Here is a 21,408-nt window from a genome sequence, read left to right as displayed (position 1 = left end):
GTTTAGTGGCAGACTTGGCAGCACTGGGTTAATGGTTGGACTTCATGATCTTACAGGTCTTTTCCAACGTGGTTGATTCTGTGATTCTATCTAGCCAGGCTGAGGGCCCTTGGGCTGGACTGGCACAGCACTTCTCACCTTCCTACTGCATGAAACAATAAATTGTGTTACTTTAACAAGAAAAGGTTTTTAAAAAGCCAACTTGAACTGAAAGGGACTGCTTGTGACTCCAAGAATAGCTGAGACTTCTCAGACACCTGGGACTTCTGTTAAAAGCTTTGGTAGTTGGTTATCCTTTACAGGGGCAAGAGGGGAAGCTTCTGAGAAGGAAAATACAGCTGCAGAGAAGTTCTTCAGCTGTTCAGTTCAGTTCCCCCAGTCAAAAAAAGAAAGAAAACCCACAAAGGACAGGAGCAGACTGACAAGATCACTAAGTTTCAGAGGCAGAATCAGGAAGCTAGGGTACAAACTGAGATAAGACTAACAAGGGCTGCAAAAGGCTCCGTGTTTGCTCAATTGCCTTAATAAGAGGAAGGAGAAGGAAAAGTTCGGTCCATTGCTTCACCAAGAGTCATTAACTGATGAGGTAGAGAAAACGGGGATGTTCATAGTGCTGCATTTGCATCCTTTCTTATGCCAGAGGTTAGTGAGGATCAGATCTGGGATAGTGTTTTTAACGAGGAACCAGGGAAGAAGCCATGAAAGTGAAGAAATGCAGCCAGGGCTGCTTAAGGAACTAGCTGAGATAACCTCTTGACAGCTCAGGGACTCTGCAAGTGTAGGCAGGAAGGGTGGGAACAGCAGCTTTGTTCAGCTATTTTTAAACAGGTGAAGTGCTCAGTCAGAGCTGAGCCTCCAAAGTTCAGTTCTCAGAAAGATGCTATCACAAGCAGTTGAGCAAGTGTGAGGAGATAAGGCCATAACGAACACAATGCCCTCCTTGCCTCAGACGTGTATGTGCCACCTCCCTTCAGAAGACAGAGGGCCCTGTTGTCCCCATGTGCACTCCAGGCACGTGTGCAAGATGTCCATGGTGGGTTTCCATGCCAGGAGCATGGAGAGTGCCCTCACTGCCTCACAAGCTTTGCTCACCACATGGAGGAAGCCTGATTCAAGAAGAGAAACAAAAGTAAAGTGCTGCTTCTCCCAGCATGGTAGGCTTTTTAGGACAGAATCATAGCAGGAAGCACCTGGGGAGGCTGTGGAGGAGCCATCCAGCCTGGAGGAGAGTGATACCAGGGAGTACAGCCAGGGAGGTCTCTGCAGCTCCCCAGGAGTTGCTGCCTGATGTGGTCCCCAAGCTTCACACCCACCATGATGGTGGTTTTGGGTGCTGGTGGAAAAGTCCTTAGTGCTGCAGTCACTGCCAGCCTGGTTCCTACGTGGTCCTCAGCTGAACCTCCCAGTGTAGGGACAGGACAAGAGGGAATGGCTTTAACCTGACAGAGGGGACACTGAGCTGAGCTCTTAGGCAGAAGTTCTTCCCTGTGAGGGTGCTGAGGTGCTGGCACAGGGTGCCCAGAGAAGCTGTGGCTGCCCCATCCCTGGCAGTGTTCAAGGCCAGGTTGGACACAGGGGCTTGGAGCAACCTGGTCTGGTGGAAGGTGTCCCTTCCCATGGCAGGGGTTTGGAACTGGATGCGCTTTAAGGCCCCTTCCAATCCAAACCAGTCTGGGATTCTCTGAATGGTTGAAAGCTGCATCAGGAAAGATTTATACCGGACATTAAGGGAGCATTTCTTTACCAAGAGGGCAGTCAGACCCTGGTACAGGCTTCCTGGAAAGGTGGTCGAAGCCCAGGCCTGTTAGTGTTGAAGAGGCATTTGGACCATACCCTTAATAACACGCTTTAACCTCTGAAGTGGTCAGGCAGTTGGATCAGATGATCATTGTAGGTCCCTTCCGACTGAAGTACTCGGTTCTAAACTAGGCACAGCCTCTGCTTGCTCACCTGCTAGGGACAAGTGCCACATTCCTGGGTGCAGGGTGGATGGCCAGACATAAGGACTAGGAATGGACGCAGGAGGGAGGGCTGGCAGGGTTGTGGAGGCTGTAGCAGATGAGAGAAGGAGCTAAAAGTATTTATCTGGGGCTAAAAGTATTTACCTCCTCAAAACCACCCTGACAGAAGCATATTCCCCCCCAGCTGATGCTCCACTACCCAACACTCACCCTTTGAAGGCCTCTTGCACAGCAAGAGCAAGCAACACTGTTTAAAGAAAGCAAGATTAAACAGCCTTAACCTTCATCAACTGAACTCTGGCAGTATCTGAAAGTGTTTCCAGCTTATTTCAATGCCAGCAGGGTGAATCACTGTATAACAAAAGCTTCTGTTGCTGCCTCCTCCCTCTTATTTACTCCTGAAAGTGGAGTTCAGGTTAAGGGTTGCCTTTATCAGGGACTTCTCACACAGAGACTTGCACAGATCCAATCTTCTGCTGCCAGGGAGGCTGAAAAAAGGCAGTAAACTCACAAAGGTCATAGGTGCACAGAGGCTTTTACCCATTTCTTTAGATCACAAGCTAGAAGCACTAACAGGTTTGTTGCACAGGTTTATCACAAAAATCGTGTCTCCTCGGCAGTTGTCTTCACTGATGACAGAGGCAGGAGGGTGAGGAAGGGTCTGTTGCTTCCAGTCTCTTGTATTCCCCCCCAACTCCCATGTAAGTACTACACAGCTCACACTGCAGCACCTGCCTCCAGAGCCACACAGGGCACTTTGCACACTTCAAGGGCTTCCTCCTTTCTCTCCCTGCAAGCCTTCTCCTTACTCAAGGAGAAAGCCTCTTTCTGAAACCCTGACCAAGTAAGAAAGTTCACCTGGGCAGCTTCATTCCATTCTTCCCAGTGGGCATCATGTACTGGAGTCATGTTTTCAGTGGAACAGTTTATGGAGAACTCCAAGAGTCAACCCAACATTTAAACAGTTCCAGAACTCACTGAGAGGCTGACTAAAAGGAGAGACACACTTGGAATGCCCCAACCACTAGTCTGAAAACAAACATTTTACTATCAGTCACTTTTATTTCAAGAACAGCATAGCCTTTCATCCCAGCTGTGTAATTCAGGTAGCACAAGAAGCATTCACATCTTGTAGAGCAAGAGCTCCCAACAAAGCAATCCCCCAGAGACAACAGCATTGGGTTTTCCTCCTCTCCCGCTCTTGGTGAGCAGCCCAAACAGAACAGTCCCTCACCCTGCAGCTTGTGGGTGCTTCACTGATCACACAAATAAATAGTTCTCAGTATCCTGCTGTGTGGGAGCAGATAATCTAGAAGTTAATTACTGCTGTGTTCTTACCTATTGGGCACTGTAGGTAACTGACTTGGCAGCCACAGAGAGAGGCAGCAGGCTCAGACTGCCCCTGTGTTATCAGTTTAGCTGGACAGAAAAGTGTGAGAGAAGCAGGCAGATCTTTTTTTGTCTGCTCCCTGCTTTAAGGGCAGGAGTTTTCTCAGTGGGACTTAGCCTTTGTCATTTTGATGGAAATGGATGTGGTCACGCTCCTAAAACACTTGAAATTCATTTTGCCAGCCACACTTCACACAGGCTGCTCAGAGCACATGCTGCTTAATGCACTCCCTGCTCCTGGCTTGTGACAGGAGCTGCTGAGCCACCTTCACATGGCAAGGAACTGCAGGTTCACATTTCAAAGAGAGCAGGAGCCCAGTGCCACCCTGAGAGTGAGCCAGAACTGCTGATTCATCAGGGAAAAATCAGGACAAATTAAAGCTGTACAACATGGGCATGGGGAAGTACAGTCGTGCCACACACACACAACCTGACACTTGTCTCTCCTTCTGCCTGCTGGTGGGACATGCTGTGATGGTCAGTGTCCCAGTATGAAATCCAGCCAGCTAAAACAAAACATAACATGCTGAAGTCTAATACATATGAGGCCACTTGTCACCAAAGATTATTAAGGTATCCCAAGGCTGACTACAAGTGATGAGCTCACAGCAGTGTCAGTGCCCACAGTGCCCTTCCCATAAGAAGTATTGGCTGGAAAGCATGAGTTTGAGAGGATGAGAAGGACTGCAGGAAGAACCTCAGGCTGATGAGAGAGGAGAGGAGTCATTCATGGGACATCCAGAGATGTCTTGGTTAGGCATCATGCAGCTGGTTCTCTTTCAGGAGGATCTTCTCCCCAGGCTTGAAGGCTGGCATCCCCCGGTAAGGGCAGCTGGCACAGCGGAATGCATCCCCGAGGTAGCACTTCCAAGAGAAACAAAGGCACCTTCTGTAACCAGCAGCAACTTTCAGATCTCTTCCCCTGGAATATGGCTTTTCCAGCTCCTCAGCATGTCAGCATAGAAAACACCTCCCTTCCACCCTCTTCCCAAGGCATGTCTTGTTAGCAGAGCTGTGCAGGGCATTGTGCAAGCTTCCCCCCAGGCAGTGTGCCCAGACATGGCTGTGTATTGGGCTGGGGCAGCCCCCAAATCCCCCCTGGCTCCCTCCCGCAAGGTGACCTGCCCTGTGAGCACAGGAGCAGGGAGGTGAGGCTTCACTGTTCATTCTGACTCCCACAGGGACAGTGCAGTGATGCAGAGTGTATGGGCAATGGCAGAAGCAGCACAAGCAGTGTTTGGGAGCAGTATGCTAGGCTAGGGGGCACTCACTAGAGAACACAGTTCTTCGAGATCATGCACTGCAAAGCATAGGAACAAAAATTACTATTTACATTTCCACAGGCAGATTTGGGCTGTGCGCTCTTCTTCTCCTGTTCCAGTTCTTCAGCCAGGCCACACGTGCTGGAAAAAAAGAAAGAAGTCACCTGCACATTTCTGTTTAAAGGTTGTGAGTCATCAACACTCCTTCCACCCCTACTCACAGGCAACAGCCCTCACTCTGTCACATGGCACAGCTGACACTGGGACGCTCCTGCCCTTCACTTTGCTCCTCAACACCACGGTTTGTGTAACAAGTGTTGAAGCACATGCCTCACCTTTAAACTGAGTAGGAAACGGCTGTATGGCATTTGCTGTGTGTGCTCTTTCTTCTTCAGATCTGAGAAACCAGGGTTTTAGTCAAGGCTGCACAAACTGTGTAGCCACCCTCAGGAAAGCTGTGGATCACATCAGTGTGGTAATTTGTAGCAGCTTTGCAGCAGCTAGTCAATTCTCACTGCATTTGGATTTACATTAAAATAATTAAGGAAAGCTATGGACCAAGAGAATTATGCTCTGAAGAACAGCAAAATGCCCACAATCTTTTTAAAACCCATCCAGCTCTGAGGGTTTAATGTTACAGTTGAAAGGTTCACCAATATGCTAACTCCAACACTGACCAGTTCTTGCAGGCTTTCTTCTTGCCCATTTCTTTGCAGGATGGAGCTCTGAGGGACAATGGATCTGGCTTTTTCAAATCCTCTGAATCCAACAGCTCATCAGGGTCCAAAAGATCCTCAAAACACAATGAAAGAGAATATGCAGGAAACTAATTTGTCAGCAGGGAATGCCATTGCCGTATTATATCCAAAGAAATGGTGCTATCTGTAGCAGTAACATTAAAGTGCTGTAGCTGTGCCCCCTTTACCTGTGTCTCCCCTCCACCCTTCACCACACCTCGGGGCTTTCAAGACCTTACATATGAGGTATTTTGCCCTAGGGATGCTTTTATGCATCGTAAGCTGTAAAGCTTCCCAAAAGGCATGACTGAAACTATTTAGAATAGGAAAGAAGAGGAGATAGAAGGAATAGTAGCAAAGCCTCACAAACTACACCAGATACCAACCATCTCTTCATCGTTCATATCACTGGCAGAGAGTGTCCACAGCTTGGCAGTGGCTGGGTCCACAGAGGGCTTTCCTGGAGCCAAAACAAAGGAAGAAATAGTAGTTATTCCTGCCTCTGCCCTGCCTACTCCCAGCAAAAAGCTGAAACAACTTTGGAAAGCTCCACTTCACAGTTTTTTACTGTAGCGCTCCTGGGGTGAGCTGTCTCCCTCTTCCAAGGGGTGCTTGCAGGCAATTGGAAATGTAGCACGCACCACTCCTTACCTGAAGCACCAGGTTTCTTGGCAAAGGAAAGTTTGAGCTGACTTGAGGATCCCACTTCAAAATTAGGCTTCTTGCCTTCTATCTGAACAATGAGTAGATCATTGCTTTGGTAACCCAAACGCTCTTGGACTGACTGAGCCTCCTCTGGGGTCAGTGTTTCCTTTTGCAGCTGCAATGTAAGATTTTAGGTCATCACACTGCAGAAGCCCCACTCCAGCATCCCAGTGAACACAAACAATCATTATTTTCAGTCCTAAAGAAAACCACTACCTTTGTCAAGCACATTTACAGTAAACCAGGGTAGCTAAACACCCTGTCACCCAGCAAGTCCCCAGGAATCGCTACATACATCACAAGGGACTTTTTGGAAGTGGTCAGTACCTACATACCTCCTTCACTTCCACCAACCCAGAGAGAGTCAGAGCTGTGAGGAGTTTGGCTGCTGTCTTGATTCTGCTGTTGTTTCCTGGAAGACACAAAAGCAAGAAGTAGAAGGGAAGAAAAAGAATAGAGATCACCGAGAAACCTGGAAGAGCAAGACCTTTAGAAGGAACTGCTGAAGCCAAACCTCTGCTTTAAAACTGGGCCTTTTCTGTGTGACTACAGGAGCAAACCAGAAGAATGTAAGCAGCTTGTTCATTAAAGTAGTAGCCTGTGTGACAAAGCTGCTCTAGCTTCAGACCTGCTTCAGATCTGTTCTATATACGCCTGAACCTTCCTCAACCCAATTAACGCTCATCAAAAAAAGGATAAAAACCCACCCCAAAACCCAAACAACATTCCCCCAAAATGTTTTTACACATTAAAGTGAACAACTCTAGAGGTTTTCGAAACTTGGACTCCTAAATGAACATTTCATTCAGAAGCAACAGTCAAGAGCCTCATTCTTGCAGGCAAAAGCTCTTACACATTCACTGTTTCAGAAACTCATTACAGGTTTATTTGCTGGGGCACAGGATTGTGCTGAACAGAATCCATTCACCCTCTCTCAGTAGTCCCACTTACTCTTTATTGCTAGTCCAGCAAATTGCAGCCTGACTCTGGAAAAAAGAAACTTCATCTCCTCCAGATCTGCACGTTCTTAGTTGTGTCCCAGAAGTCTTCCACCCTACCCCTAAGGTACCACTTGCACCACAGAGCCACTGCTAGCTCCAAAACATGGGCAAATCTTCCCAAGCTGAAGACGGTGTTTCTGCTGCCACTCACACCACAGTTTTCAGCACTGCAGATTGTGTCAGTGCAAATGTCATCAGCACAGATGCTTCTCTTCTTACCACATCATGTGTTAGTTCCCACTTCCACCCTGAACCAGCACCTTGTGCCAGCAAAGTTGAATGCAGGTCAAGTACAGTTCAGAGAAATAATCTTGTGTTCACCTCCTCTTGTACTCCACCAGCTGTTCCTTGGCACATGCTCTGGTTTTACTCTTAAAACTTAAGCCCAAACACTTGTACCTTTTCTGGATACCTACTTCTCAGTTGGCTTCTGGGGCAGCCTCTCCTGGCATTTGTCACCTGTTTTTAAAATCACTTCAGAAGCTCCTTGGAAACACAACATCTGCACCTGTTTATCATCACATGCCTTTTCAAGGTAGTTTAGGACCAAGTCTATCAGCAGTTTCTGTCAGCACCCCACCCCTGACAGTATTCAAGGCCAGGTTAGATGGGGCTTGGAGCAACCAGGTCTAGTGGAAGGTGTCCCTGCCCGTGGCAGGGGGGTTGGAGTGGATGAGCTTTAAGGTCCTTTCCAAACTATTTTTAGGATTTTCACAGGGGAAGAGTGACTGCAAATATCTTCAATGGCTACCAGGTTAAACACAGGATAAATGCCTTACTATTCAAGTTAGTGTGTCAAGAGAGTGAACATCACTGAAGGTCAGTCAGGGTTCCTATCCTTCCATTTCAGCCTAATCCTCACGAGACTTGCTATGTTTCCATGAAAGCAAGGCTGATGTGGATTCTCTCACCTGATTCTGTAACCACCAGTTCTTTCAGGAGGAGACAGCCCCCTGGCTTCAGTATCCGGGCTATTTCTGCCAGCACCTCGTCACTGTGCTGCGCTGTACTGCCTGGTACCATGCCAGAGAGAATCACGTCAAAAACAGACTCCTCGTGAGCAGCTGAAAAACAAGAAAGGGGAAAATGGTACAATTTTACATATTTATACACACAGCTTTGCTTAACACATCAGTTCCACCTCCCTCCTCATCCCTGATGCTTGTGTACAACAGCAACAACTGATTAAAGTCACCATAGGAAGCAAGACTAGGGTATATCACTTTGTTTGCTGTACTGCTGATGGTAAGAGTTAGCAGTACTGCTGTTCTGAGTGCTGACGTACAAATCATGGAAGAAAGCAGAACCCCAGACTAGTCTGGGTTGAAAGGGAGCTTATGGCACATCCAAGTCAAATGCTCCTGCCATGGACTGGAACACCTGCCATTAGATCAGGTTGCTCCAGGCCCCATCCAACCTGGCCTTGAACACTGACAGGGATGGGGCAGCCACAGCTTCTCTGGGCAACCTGTGCCAGGGCCTCAGCACCCTCACAGGGAAGAGCTTCTGCCTAAGACCTCATCTCAGTGTCCCCTCTGTCAGGTTAAAGCCATTCCCCCTTGTCCTGTCCCTACAGGCCCTTGTCCAAAGCCCCTCTCCAGGTTTCCTGTAGCACCTTTAGGCACTGGAGCTGCTCTAAGGTCTCCCCTTCAGGAGCCTTCTGTTCTCCAGGCTGCCCCAGCCCAGCTCTCTCAGCCTGTCTCCAGAACAGAGCTGTTCCAGCCCTTGCAGCATCTCCATGGCCTTCTCTGGACCCACTGCAACAGCTCCACGTTCCTCTTACTTTGGGACCCCAGAGATGTCAGCTCACACAACAGAAACACTCTCTTCCTTTAATGAAAGGGGAAAAAATGAAGCTAATTCTTACACTGAGACAGCTGGTTGACATTTTCCACAGACACGCGTTTGCCATCTCCCACCAGTGTCTGAATTTTATCCACCAAATCCTTCAGGGCTTCAACGGGCGAGGAGCTGTCACAGATGATAGCCACGCGCTGGCCTGGTGCGACTCTGTACTCCCCCATGTCCACAGTAGAAGCAAACCTGACAGCAGCAACGGGTCAGGGGAGGGACACAGAGGAAGGGTTATTGTCAAGCTCAGCATGAACATCTGTGGACTGACTTAATCACAGAACATTGACTTCTTTTAGTAAATGGAGATTATTTTCTGGAGATGGGCAGTAGAGTTCCCCAAAGCTGAGCATTAACATGACATTCAGAAATAGCTACACTCAAAGGCGTAATTCAGTTTCACTCCGGTTAAGGGGCTAGTTTGTAGGGCAACTGCAGGCCATGCCTAAAAAAAATCCAAACCAAATCCCCAAAACACCCCCAAACCAAACTAAATAACAACAAAAAACTTACTTGCTTTCCTTAAAGATTTTAATAGAGACATACAAAGGATTTAGAATGATAGAATAGTTAGGGTTGGAAAGGACCTTAAGATCATCTAGTTCCAACCACTGGCAGGGATGCCTCGCTCTAAACCACATCACCCAAGGCTCTGTCCAACCTGGCCTTGAACACCACCAGGGATGGAGCATTCACAACTTCCCTGGGCAACCCATTCCAGTGCCTCATCACCCTAACAGGAAAGAACTTCTTCCTTATATCCAATCTAAACTTCCCCTGTTTCAGTTTTAACCCATTACCCCTTGTCCTATCACTACAGTCCCTAATGCAGAGTCCACCCCCAGCATTCTTATAGGCCCCCTTCAGATACTGGAAGGCTGCTATCAGGTCTCCACGCAGCCTTCTCTTCTCCAGGCTGAACAGCTCCAACTTTTTCAGCCTGTCTTATGTGGGAGGTGCTCGAGTCCTCTGATCATACTCGTGGCCTCCCCTGGACTTCCTCCATCAGTTCCATGGCCTTTTCATGTTGAGGACACCAGAACTGCACACAATACTCCAAGTGAGGTCTCACGAGAGCAGAGTAGAGGGGCAGGATCACCTCCTCCGACCTGCTGGTCATGCTTCTTTTGATGCAGCCCAGGATGTGGTTGGCTTTCTGGGCTGCGAGCATACACTGAAGCAGGCTGATACTAGTTTCTCATCAGCCAACACCCCCAAGTCCTTCTCTGCAGGGCTGCTCTGAATCTCTTCTCTGCCCAACCTGTACCTGTGTCTGGGATTGCCGCGACCCAGGTGTAGGACCTTGCACTTGGCACGGTTAAACTTTGTAAGGCTGGCGTCAGCCCACCTCACTGGATGGCATTTCTGGATTTCCAGACTAGTGACAGCTTTTTCATCACAGAATCCCAGACTGGTTAGAACGGACCTTAGAGCTCATCCAGTTCCAACCCCCTGCCATGGGCAGGGACACCTTCCACTAGAGCAGGTTGCTAAAAGCCCCATCCTACCTGGCCTTGAACACTGCCAGGGATGGGGCAGCCACAGCTTCTCTGGGCAACCTATGCCAGGGCCTCAGCACCCTCACAGGGAAGAACTTGTGCCTAAGAGCTCATCTCAGTGTCCCCTCTGTCAGGTTAAAGCCATTCCCCCTTGTCGTGTTCCTACAGGCGCTTGTCCAAAGCCCCTCTCCAGGTTTCCTGTAGGCCTTTTAGGCACTGGAGCTGCTCTAAGGTCTTCCCTTAATGAGCCTTCTGTTCTCCAGGCTGAACAAACCCAGCTCTCTCAGCCTGGCTCCAGAGCAGAGCTGCTCCAGGCCTTGCAGCATCTCTGTGGCCTCCTTTGGACATGCTCCATGTCCCTCTTGTGTCATTGCCCCAGAGCTGGACACAGGACTGCAAGGGGGTCTCCCCAGAGTACAGCAGAGGGGGAGAATCCCCTCCCTAACCTGCTGCTCATGTTCTTGGGATGCAGCCCAGCACATCGGGGGGATCTGGGTTCAAGCACATGCTGAAGCTGGGTTATGGGGAGCCGGGTCATCGTGAGCTGCTCATCACCCAACACCCCCAAGTCCTTCTCCTCAGGGCTGCTCCATCCAGTCTCCCCCAACCTGTAGCTGTGCTTGTGATTGCCCTGACCCAGGAGAGACCTTGCACTTGGCTTTGCTGAACTCTATGAGGTTCTCATGGTCCCACCTCTCCAACCTGTCCAGGTCCCTCTGGATCTCATCCCTTTCCTCCAGCGTGCCAGCCACACCACACAACTCAGTGTCACCACAAACTTGCTGACAGTGCTCAATCCCACTGTCCGTGTCACCGACACAGTTGTTGAACTACGACCCCGAAGGAACACCACTTGCCACTGATCTCCACTTGAACATTGAGCCATTGACCACAATTCTCTGAGTACGACCACCCAGCCAATTCACCAGGTGGTCTATCCATCAATACCATGTCTCTCCAGTTCAGAGACAAGGATGTTGTGTAGGACAGTGTCGAACTGTACAAGTCCACATAGATGATGTCAGTCACTCTTCCCTTATCTACCAGTGCTGTGGTCCATCGCAGAAGGCCACCAAATTGGCCAGGCATGACTTGTCCTTAATGAAGCCACACTGGCTGTCACCAATCGCCCCCTTGTGTCTATGTGCCTCAGCATGGTTTCCATTTGATATTAAACACTGCCTTGTCTCTCCCACTCAGGGAAGACCTGACCTAGCAGAATCTGCCTCTGCAGCACACGAGGGGAAAAGAAAAAAAGAAAAGCAATTTTCAGCCTTCTCAGCATTCCAGACTGAGACTCTCACCTCGTGGTGACACTGTGTGAGCAACTGCACAGAGGAGAACAGAAAGTGACAGCTTTGAGAAACCCGTGTGCACCAGTATTTTATTAAAAAATGCATTCCTTACAGAGCCTGCTGAAAATCCGCACTCTAGCAGTGTCATAATCACCTGTACTCACAGCAGCACCAGCTATGGGAACAATCACCAAGTCTCTTTAACTCTGCACTTCCAATACAAACCTGTTTTCCTTCCCATTTAACACAAGCACAGAGAACAGGGAACACAAGTGAGCACACCAGCTCCCCAGTATACCTTCAATCAGCTACAAGCCACACGCTTGCTTTGGAACAGCCTGTTGTAATTAAAGTTGTCACCAGAAATCATTACATTACACACTCTGGGCAGTGTCTTACTGCTACCATGTTGTCATGAAAGCATAACTGACGGGTACCCTGTGCCAGATTCAACGCAGCTGCCTGCAGTCAGGCGTGGAGTGGATTTTGACCCACAGTTCCTCTGGCTCTATGTGCTGTGGACCCCACTCTCCTGGAAACTGCAAACATGTTCAGAACAGGACAACTCTGCACCTTGTCTGACCCACTCTAGCAGGAATTTGTGCTAATGCAGCCCACCTCACCAACCAGTTAAGGAATGGAAGATCTTGGTTATGAGCTCCCGGTTATAGCACCTCCCAGTTGGCCTTGCACACATATGCAACACAAGCTAAGCAACTACAACAGCCAGTTAACACTAGTAACCACACATATTAATCCTACTAAAATGTCATCTTTCCCTAGGAAGATGGCCAAACCCCACAAAAGATACAAAAGCTGTTAGGGTAACGTGGCAAAGCTGAATCCAAAGACGCACCTTCCTCCGACAACAGCAGGTTGTGACTTTTAAGTACCCGTTCAGGCCCAAACTGCATCAACAGAGCCCCAGTCCACTTACCACACCGAAGAGGACTCCCACCTTACACCACCTTGTGCCACGCAGGGAGGAGGCCCAAGGGCTGGGCCCAGCATAAAGAAAACTTTATCTGACTTTCACACACATTTACCAGCCCTCGAGGAACACCACTGCCCAAAACAGGGCAAGGAGAGGGCTGCAAATAATACTGGAGGTTGCGAGCTTCAACAGATTAAAAAACAAGATACGGGAGGGAATATCACGAAGGAATGCCACATGCGAATTCCCTGACACACACCCCCTCCGTCCCGCCCCCCCGCAGCGGCCGCCACAGGCGCAGCCTCCGGGAACCCTTTTTAAAGGGGAAAACGGTAATCTCGGCCTCCAAGCAGCCGTCCCGGTCCCCGATCCCCGTCCCGAGTCCCCGTCCCGAGTCCCCGTCCCGAGTCCCCCGAGCCGTGCACGACCCACCTCACCTCACCTCAGCTCAGCTCAGCTCAGCGCAGCTCTCCCGCGTCATTACGGTCTGACGCCGTCACAGCCGCGTCCCGGCGCCGTGACGTAATCGCGCTGCTGCCCGCTTCCAAAATGGCGGCGGCGGCGGCGAGGGGCGTACGGCTGGCGGGCTGGCGGCTTTGGCGGGGCCGCGCCGGTGAGGGGCGGGGGGGAGCGCGGCTTGGTGGGTGGGGATGCTGCGTGCTCGTCCTCGTGCCACCGTGACTGGGCCGGGGCCGAGGCCCGGGACAGACGGCGGGGCGGGACGGGGCGGGGCAGGGCCGGGTGGAGCGGGGAAGGTGATGTGAAGGGCAGAGGAGCGGCGCCGCTAGGGGGCGGTACGGAGTTGTGTAGTAGCGTCAGGCCCAGGCCCAGGCCCAGGCCCAAGCCCAAGCCCAAGCCCAACCCCAACCCCAACCCCAGCCCCAACCCCAACCTCAGGCCGAGCCTCAGCCGCAGCTCCAGGCTCAGGCTTAGGTCTGGTCTTGGCTGAGGCTGGTGTTTGTGGACCCTGGTCAGGCAGGCTGGACACACATAGCCTGCCGCAGGAGTATGTTTGGGAAGTGAAGCCTCTTTCACCTTCTAGGCCCTGAAACTGCACAAGGCGTTCAAGGGGACTTGGGGGGGCTGAGGAGAAGTTTGGTGATGGTTAAGTTTGGGCTGTGCAACCCAAGCTTATTGCAGTTCAGTTATAACTTCTCACAGAGCAGCTGTAATCAAGAGCTGTGTGACCTTTGAGTCACCTGAGAAACATGTGTCGTGATCTCGGTTGTGTCTGTTAACACTGTTCGTTCTCTGGGATATTACCTGCCTCTTGTCCCAGGCTCAAGGGTCAGTGCCTTTCTCTCAACTCCTCTCATTCCTTCCCTTTGTCAGGGACCAAAAAAGAGAGTGAGCATGCTGCAGGGTAGTCAGGGCATGTTTGTGTGCCTGGTTTCCAGTTCAAGACTGGAAAACTCATCTCTGTTTCCTATATGTGCCATCTGCACAATTCTTTTCCTCTCAAAACATTTTCACTTTATTTTCACCAAGTAAATGTGAGCCCAGCTGAGAGGGATGCTTCTCGGAATCTACACATTTCTGTTCTTTTCACCGGGGTTTACCACAGCTCTCTGCTTCGTCTTAATTTTCTGTGCTTCCTCGTATTGGAAAGAGACATTAAATCTTGGCTTCCTTTTCAGTGCTCCAGTGCCAGCTCTACCCACCACAGCGTGCTCTCCAGGCCTCAGCTGTGCTGAGGAGTGTCTTCGATGAGCAGAAGAAGGAGCCATTGGCATCTTCTCAGCATCAGTTCGGTTCACATCCAGCTGATCACCAGCCTGAGCAGGAATACCAAGGCCGTTATCCCAGGTAACTCACTGGCTACTTCTAGTGCTGTCCTGCCAATAGACTTTGGTTTCCTGAAATTTGCATTGAAGCTTGAAGACGAGATCCAGAGTTAATGAAGCCTCAGACTGCAGCAACTGGAGAGCTGATTTGCTGAAACAGTGCAAATTCCTTTGTCCCATGTGGAGACAGGATAGAACTTGCTTTCAAGGGGGAACCTATCTGGGCTGCAAAACACAAGTCTTCAGTCCTGGTTTTTTATGTAAATTCGTACAAAATATGGACAATATTGTCCTTATTTCTGTAAGTGTAGAGTCCCTGTTGGAAAAGCTTATAGTTTAGCTTGGTTTTTTAAAGAAGGGGTAATCTGAGGCTGGTTGATCTTCATGTAGGCACCTAGATTGAGCCCTCCTGTATTTTTCTCTTATAGCAAAGGTTCATTAAGAATCCTTTTCCTGAGAGGGAAGGATTTTACAGGAGGAGGTGAGAATTATACTAAGCAGATCTCAGAAGCATGCCAGCACACAGCAGCGGCAGCGAGTGAGTGGCAGAGTCCAGGTTGCTGGTGTTTGATGGTGACATTACCTCCCTGTAACAATACCTTCTCATAGTTACACTGGCCAGGGTGGCCAGGAGTCTGAGGACTATGAGAGCGAGGAGCAGCTGCAGCACCGAATCCTCACAGCAGCGCTGGAGTTTGTGCCTGAACATGGCTGGACTGCAGAAGCCATTGCAGAGGGAGCCAAGGTATGTGGGAGAGAAGCAACAAACCAGTTGAAAACTGGATGAAGCTTAAGTCCAGACAGCCAGGCCTGCATGCTTCCCCCACATACTCTTGGGTGATGCAACCCAGTCAGCAAATGGGATGTGCCCCAGCTACTACAGAATAACCTTGTTAGGATTACAGTAAGGCACAATGTAAAGTAGTGATCCTAAAGAAAGGAAAACGTACAGAAAGTACTTTTTAATGCTGTGTTGCTTCGTTTAAATTCATATAACTTTGTTCACAAAAGAAATACAACACTTTTCACAGCTGGATCCTGCTTAGCAGTGTATGACCTGGTCTGTGCTTCTCCCTTCTTCCCTACAGAGCCTGGGTCTCTCTGTTGCTGCTGCAGGGATGTTTCACAGTGATGGCAGTGACCTGATCCTGCACTTTGTGTCCGAGTGCAACACCAAGCTGTCTGAGCTGCTGGAGCAGGAACAAAAGCTAGTGCAGTTGGGCGAAGCAGAGTGAGTATTGGCTATGAAAAGAGATCTTCCTTGGCAGACTCTGCCAAAGGGACTGGATAGACAGAGGCCTCCTGGGACACAGATACTTTTAAGTTAAAAATTAATTTAGCCAAATAAAATCATCCTCACAGAGCTGTACCAAAGGCATGAAGGATGCATAATACTTCACATACTTACTGCTGAGGCAGGCAAGCGATTGATCTTTCAAGTTCAGAATTTAGCTTAATTTGGATGTTCTTCACATATGGGGTTTTTCCTTACCCAGGAAGAAGCCTACAGATCAGTTCCTGAAGGATGCTGTGGAAGCCAGACTGAGGATGCTGATTCCGTATATTGAGAAATGGCCCCAGGTATAAAATGAATATCAAGATTGTCTCCTTTTTCATTTGTATTTTAAACACACTGTGACCTTCAACATAGTCTCTCCATCAGAGTAGTTCAGGGTTGTAAAAGAAACCCTCACTCGCTTCACATGATCTGTAGGCTTCAAGAGGAGAGCAGCCTTGGCAGGAAGCAGTTAGAGGTGTCCTTAGAACAACAATTTCTTGCAGTTCTGGAGAAGCAAACTGCTTCATTATTCACCATCTGGGATCCCAGGGGATGAGCCATGTCTGCTCAGTCCTGTTGCAGTGTCACTGCAAGTCAGGCTCCTTGCAGCAGCATTCTGGCTGCACCCGTATCACCTGACACCTGGGAACATGGAACTCCTGCTTTGCTGCAGGAAACTGCCTGCCCAGCATGCAAGTGACAAAACTTTGACAATCTGAGGGCAGATCTGTGAACTGAGAGGGCTCCATGCTTCAAACTTCAGATTTAAGTCTCAAGCTGTTCTTTCTAGGGTGGGAAAGGAGTTGAATTTTGGCCACTGTAAGAAGCAAGGAGTTCCCAACCATGGGCTGCAGAGACGGCTGCAAAGTCACCATCTTGTCCAGAATCACTGCTGGCTTCTGGACAGCTGCATCCACCATTCCTTACAGAGAGAGAAGACAGAATTCATGAGTTTGTTGCAGATTAGCATAACTTGCCTTGTGAGGGATGTGAGTGGTTTATGACTCTCTGGTCTTGTGTTATTATGTTCAAAGCCTGCAGGATTCCAGTAGGGCCATTATGAGTGGCTGTTCTGCTTTTAGTGGCTGCTTCTGAGTTCAAAGTCAAATTAAGAGAAATCAGAAATTTGACTCCCTGCCCATAGAGGCACAGTGCAAGTGTGAGTCAGTTCAGGCTGTGCTGTTTCCGTGCTTGGAGAGGCAGCCTGGGAGAGACAACATAGTGGGGTTCTTGCTGAGCAGGGGGCATGGAGCTCCAGGACAGGCTAAGGCTTGAGCTCAGCTGCCATAGTGTTCCAACACATTCCGCACAAATCCTGCCACTTGGAAAGCTGAAAAGAGCAGGGAGGACTTGTCACTGGGAGCTGGAGGCAAGTCAACAGCAGCAGGGCAAAGATAACAGAGCATTCTTGGTCTGCCTTAATGTTATATCCTTCTTCCTTCATCTCTCCCATTTATCTGTGTTTCCTTTGCAGGCTCTGAGCATCCTGTTGCTCCCGCGTAACATCCCGTCCAGCCTTAACCTCCTCGCCAGCATGATTGATGATATCTGGCAGTATGCTGGAGACCAGTCCACAGATGTAAGTCCTGGTGCTTTGCAGACTGTGTGGGGCTACCCCTCAGTGCCTGAACAAATTGATGGGTTGAAGCAGGCGTTGTGCCATGTCTCTCTTGAAACGATCCTGTTGTTGAATGAGAAAGACATTTTCAGAAGCACCCAAGGGTCCTTTCCAACAGGTTTTAAGAGCCAATAAGACTAAATGCAAATTAGTACCCATGAGATTAGTGCAAATTAAAGGTCTTACCTTCCTAGACAGAATTCTTGTGATTTTCAGCCTAAACCTTGATCTGTATTCAGTGCATGAGCAGTGTGTCTCTGTCACATGTCTGTTCCACCAGCAGTAACATTTGCAGATTTGACTTAAAAACTTTTAAAGAGCCTACCCCAGAATACCATCAGCTCATTAAAACTTTCATCCTTCTGCCAGGAAATGAAAGAAAATTATAACCTTAATTAAAGCAATTAATAAATTACTTTAATTAATATAGATGTAGGGAGAAATGGGAAAAGCTGAATGAACCATGTTAATAAAGTACTTTAATAAGCTGCTTTTATCTGTGTATAAAAGAAAAGCTACTGCAGTGAAAAATAAATAAGATGATAGAAAAATTAAAGGAATAAACCAGAAGAGATGTGAAAGACTGTGGTTGCATCAGGAACTGCAAGTCCCTTTTGGGTTATGAATGTCCAATTGATGTGTCAGTTAGTGTCTGCACTGAGCTGTTCGAAAATCTCCTCACAGGCACAGGGACTGAAGTTTGTCTTTTTGTTGGCACCTTTGTGCCAGTTACATGAGTTTCCTTTGGGCAGCTGTGGTGCTCAGCCCCCTCCTCCTTTCCCAGTAGCAGGGTTTAGTGTCAATTGTGGTGGACCTCTCTTCACCACACCAGGAGCTCAGTAGAGTATGCGAGTGCCTCAGAGACCTCTTTGGGTGGGTTTTTCAGAGCAGAAGGAGAAATCAACAGAAAGCGTTTGGTCTTGGGCACCTTAGAGATGCAGCTGGAAGTGGCAGCATTCCTCTAGTTTTTCCCCTCATCATGGTGCAGGCAGTGCAGAGCTTTCCATCCAGCTTGTTTTCAAAAACAAGGCCTTTGTAGTCATGCATGGAAGAGCCAGTATTTTTTTGAGGCAGTAGCAGCAAATGAAGTGGAAGCCTCATTTTAAAATGTGTTTTTATATGTTATCTGACAGAGGTTCAAGTGCAACTGGAAAGACTGAAGAGTTGAAGTTATTTGTGCCTCTTTGCATTGTGTAACCTTTTGTTGTAACACATCCAACGGCACTGCTGCTAGCAATGTGCTGATGCATTTAGTGAGTCAGCAGGCAGTACTGGCATTTCAATGATAGGATTTGGGAAAGGTGTGTCTCTGTGTGATGTCTTGCACTGTTCTGTCCCGTTTGTTCCCTTTCTTCATGCTTGTATCTGGTACAGACTGTAGCTCACAGCTCAGTATAGCTTTTTCTCACTTCAGATCTTTGCACTGCCTATTAGGTATCTGTAAAGCAAAGATGGGCACGGTGCACACAAGTTCACACACAGGGAAGAGAGGATGCCTTGCAGCCCGCAGCAGGTGCTGGAGGTCTTGTTCAGCAGTTTTAGATGCCGTACTTGACCTCTATCTGATGCTATAGGAACAGCTGTGCTATCAGATGTTTGTGTTGGCTGGTGGCCTCCTGCATCATAGAGACACACGTTAAGCAGGGAAGGGAATGTGCAGTTGGAATGCTGTTTTCCTTTGCCATTCTCCAGTCTGCTTTTGTGGGCTGTATCCTTGATCTGCATTCAGGTCACAACTTCCCCTCTCTCTCGTTCCCTTGCCCTTGTAGTTTAACTGGTACACCCGTCGAGCTGTGCTCACTGGCATCTACAACTCCACTGAACTGGTGATGCTGCAGGATTCATCCCCTGACTTTGAGGAGACTTGGCGCTTCCTGGAAAACAGAATAGCTGATGCCATGAGCATGGGCAATGCAGCTGATCAGGTAACGTTACGGGTGGGGTATACATGCAGCATGCCCCTTCTCCCCATATACACGTGCAGACATACCTGTCTTCCCAATTACACAGACCATGCAGCTGCAGAGACCACCTTGCACTGAGGGGTGGTTGCATAAATGCAGTAAATCCTCTAGTAAAAAGGTATTTTCTATTAAAATGACATGTATTTTCTAGTAGAATTACACGCCGCCTTTGTCAGACTGGCCTTATGGTTTGGAGACGTATATTCCCAGGAAATGTCTTCCATGTTTCTTATCTCTGGCTATCACTTGTCTGCAGTGCGTGGCTTCTGTCAAAACCTTTCTGTAGTAAATACATGTTTATTGTGTGCTATGTCTCTGCACTTGTGTGTCTACAAATGTAACTGCCAAAGGAAGCAAAAGGTGGTTGCCGTTACCCTTGTGTCTTCTAGGTACGGTCAACAGGAAAAGCGGTTGTCCAGGGCCTGATGGGAGCTGCAGTTACTGTAAGTAATGCAGGGCTGTAAGGGCAGAATAATTTCTCTACCTTTCCATGCTGAATTTCAGCATGTTTTTCGTCCCAAATCTAGAACACAGCATGAAAATGAATAATCTTTCATAACTACATGTAAGGATGATTTTCTGGGTAGTTTGGTGTTAAGTTCACTGTTTTGGGGTGAAATAACTTGTAATAGAGCATAAAAAAATAAGTATGAAGCTACAGGGTGAGCTTTAGGGATGAGAGACAAGTGATCAGAATAAATGCAACTGTTCTACATCACTTCTCGAGAGATCTCTTCCTCTGCCAGTGCCTGCCCTGGAGATCTTGACGGAAAGCCCATGCCACCATGGACACTTGGGAGGTGGCACCTGTCTCCAGGCCACAGCAGGGTGACTTCCCCAAGCTGTTCCAGTTGACTGCAGTGGGCTTCCAAGAATCCTTTCAATTTTTGGTAGCATCTTGGACTGCTTTGTGTCCATGTAGAGGAAGCTGCTTTTCCTCTGGGATACAAAACAATCCTTCTTGTACCCAGGAACGGTTTTGAAGGGCTTCAGGGTCTCCCTGTGATTCTATTTTTAGACAAGTCACATTGCATTTAGCAGTAAAGTGATTTGCTTGTTATCAGAAATCCATTCTAATTTACCACTAAAAGATAAACAGGCTGAAACATAAACTAGAAATACTTTTTACTGTATGAAACAGTGCTTAAGAATTTCTCCCACCTCCTTCCCCCTGCAGTTATGGTGGAATCATTTCACATCTTCAGTGTTTCTTAGCCTCTCCCTGCTTTCACACGTGCATGTGCTAAAAGGACCCTCCACTAGAGACATTCCCAAGCTCTATGTGTGTTCTTGTACATCAGCAGATCCACTGTGCAGATGAACAGGAGGAACTGGGCTGCTTTTGATGGGGGGTTACAGGCAGTTTGTTTTAGGGCAAAATCATCCCAGTAGATTAACTGTTACAGACCACAAGTCCTTAGCAGAACATTCCATGTCCAAGAGTGCTGCACAGGAGGAGTGAGTGCACAGCTGGACAGGTACACTGAGCTCTCCAGGTCTCTGCAAAATGGACAAGCAAGCTGAGTCCCTCAAAAGCTTAAATTCATTGTCAGAGTCTGTGTGGCCACAGAAATAGAATAAGAGTCAGCAGAGTGGTTAGACCAGGTTGCTCCAAGCCCCTGTGTCCAACCTGGCCTTGAACACTGCCAGGGATGGGGCAGCCACAGCTTCTCTGGGCACCCTGTGCCAGGGCCTAAGCACCCTCACAGTGAAGTACAGCCACGCTGAAACATCCTGGCCGGGAGAGCAAGTTCAGACCATAGGATGCCCGTGGCTGGATCCATGCTGATCTTTCTCCCCCGCACTGTTGCGTTCACGGCTGTGCACAGAAGGTGCCTTTCGCCCCGAGCACGCAGCTCTCTTCCCCTCCTCACCCAGCCCAGGCGGCTCCTCTGGGGCCAGACTTGCTGCGCAGCAGCGCTGAAACCTTCGGGGCCGGGCAGGACCCTTCGTGCCCTGGGGAGAGAGGCGCCGCCCCGGAGTATCAGCACTGAACCCGCTTCTCCCTCTGCCCCGCAGATCAAGAACCTGGCGGGGCTGAACCAGCGCCGGTGAGGAGAGACCCGGCGGCGCGGGGGCGGGTCCGGCCTTTCCTCGGCACCAATAAAGTCACTCTGCAGCGTAGCACG

The 21,408-nt window shown here is 48.9% G+C and overlaps 2 protein-coding genes across 5 annotated transcripts in view; one reads left to right on the top strand and one right to left on the bottom strand.

Moving 5' to 3' along the window:
- Positions 1-3,003: 3,003 nt before the first annotated feature.
- The window catches only part of CIAPIN1 (cytokine induced apoptosis inhibitor 1), a 135,845-nt gene continuing 117,440 nt past the window's right edge, over positions 3,004-21,408 (bottom strand). Inside the window, exons 1-9 of one of the 4 annotated variants that reach the window (XM_061369075.1) lie at positions 13,067-13,101; positions 8,923-9,098; positions 7,967-8,119; positions 6,390-6,466; positions 6,001-6,169; positions 5,736-5,809; positions 5,290-5,405; positions 4,684-4,753; positions 3,004-4,214 (exon numbers count right to left, since the gene is read on the bottom strand). In XM_061369075.1, the coding sequence (XP_061225059.1) occupies positions 4,104-4,214; positions 4,684-4,753; positions 5,290-5,405; positions 5,736-5,809; positions 6,001-6,169; positions 6,390-6,466; positions 7,967-8,119; positions 8,923-9,079 (927 nt within the window). In that variant the 5' untranslated portion in view covers positions 9,080-9,098; positions 13,067-13,101 and the 3' untranslated portion in view covers positions 3,004-4,103. Of the gene's footprint in view, positions 4,215-4,683; positions 4,754-5,289; positions 5,406-5,735; positions 5,810-6,000; positions 6,170-6,389; positions 6,467-7,966; positions 8,120-8,922; positions 9,099-13,066; positions 13,102-21,408 lie in introns of those variants that run through there. The other 3 variants (XM_061369076.1, XM_061369077.1, XM_061369078.1) reach the window with 3 other exon arrangements.
- Positions 13,114-21,403, top strand: COQ9 (coenzyme Q9). Its single transcript, XM_061369074.1, has 9 exons — positions 13,114-13,247; positions 14,272-14,440; positions 15,028-15,163; positions 15,507-15,649; positions 15,915-15,999; positions 17,172-17,276; positions 19,085-19,240; positions 19,669-19,722; positions 21,299-21,403. The coding sequence occupies exons 1-9, from the start codon at positions 13,184-13,186 to the stop codon at positions 21,332-21,334; spliced, it is 948 nt and encodes a 315-aa protein (XP_061225058.1). The 5' UTR covers positions 13,114-13,183; the 3' UTR covers positions 21,335-21,403.

The sequence above is a fragment of the Neopsephotus bourkii genome, unplaced genomic scaffold, assembly GCF_033783945.1.
Source record: "Neopsephotus bourkii isolate Nb327-2 ecotype Australia unplaced genomic scaffold, CSIRO-AGI_Nbou_v1 NB_1474, whole genome shotgun sequence".
Taxonomy (NCBI): Eukaryota; Metazoa; Chordata; class Aves; order Psittaciformes; family Psittacidae; genus Neopsephotus; species Neopsephotus bourkii.
This window is presented reverse-complemented; position numbering and strand designations above follow the sequence as displayed.

What these genes read in the sequence shown, in the direction of transcription:
- COQ9 (XM_061369074.1), top strand. Translation starts at nt 13,184, where the DNA reads ATGGCGGCGGCGGCGGCGAGGGGCGTACGGCTGGCGGGCTGGCGGCTT. An exon ending in CCATTGCAGAGGGAGCCAAG is followed by an intron (nt 15,164 to 15,506) that starts GTATGTGGGAGA and finishes TCTTCCCTACAG; the next exon opens with AGCCTGGGTCTCTCTGTTGC. An exon ending in TGATGGGAGCTGCAGTTACT is followed by an intron (nt 19,723 to 21,298) that starts GTAAGTAATGCA and finishes TCTGCCCCGCAG; the next exon opens with ATCAAGAACCTGGCGGGGCT.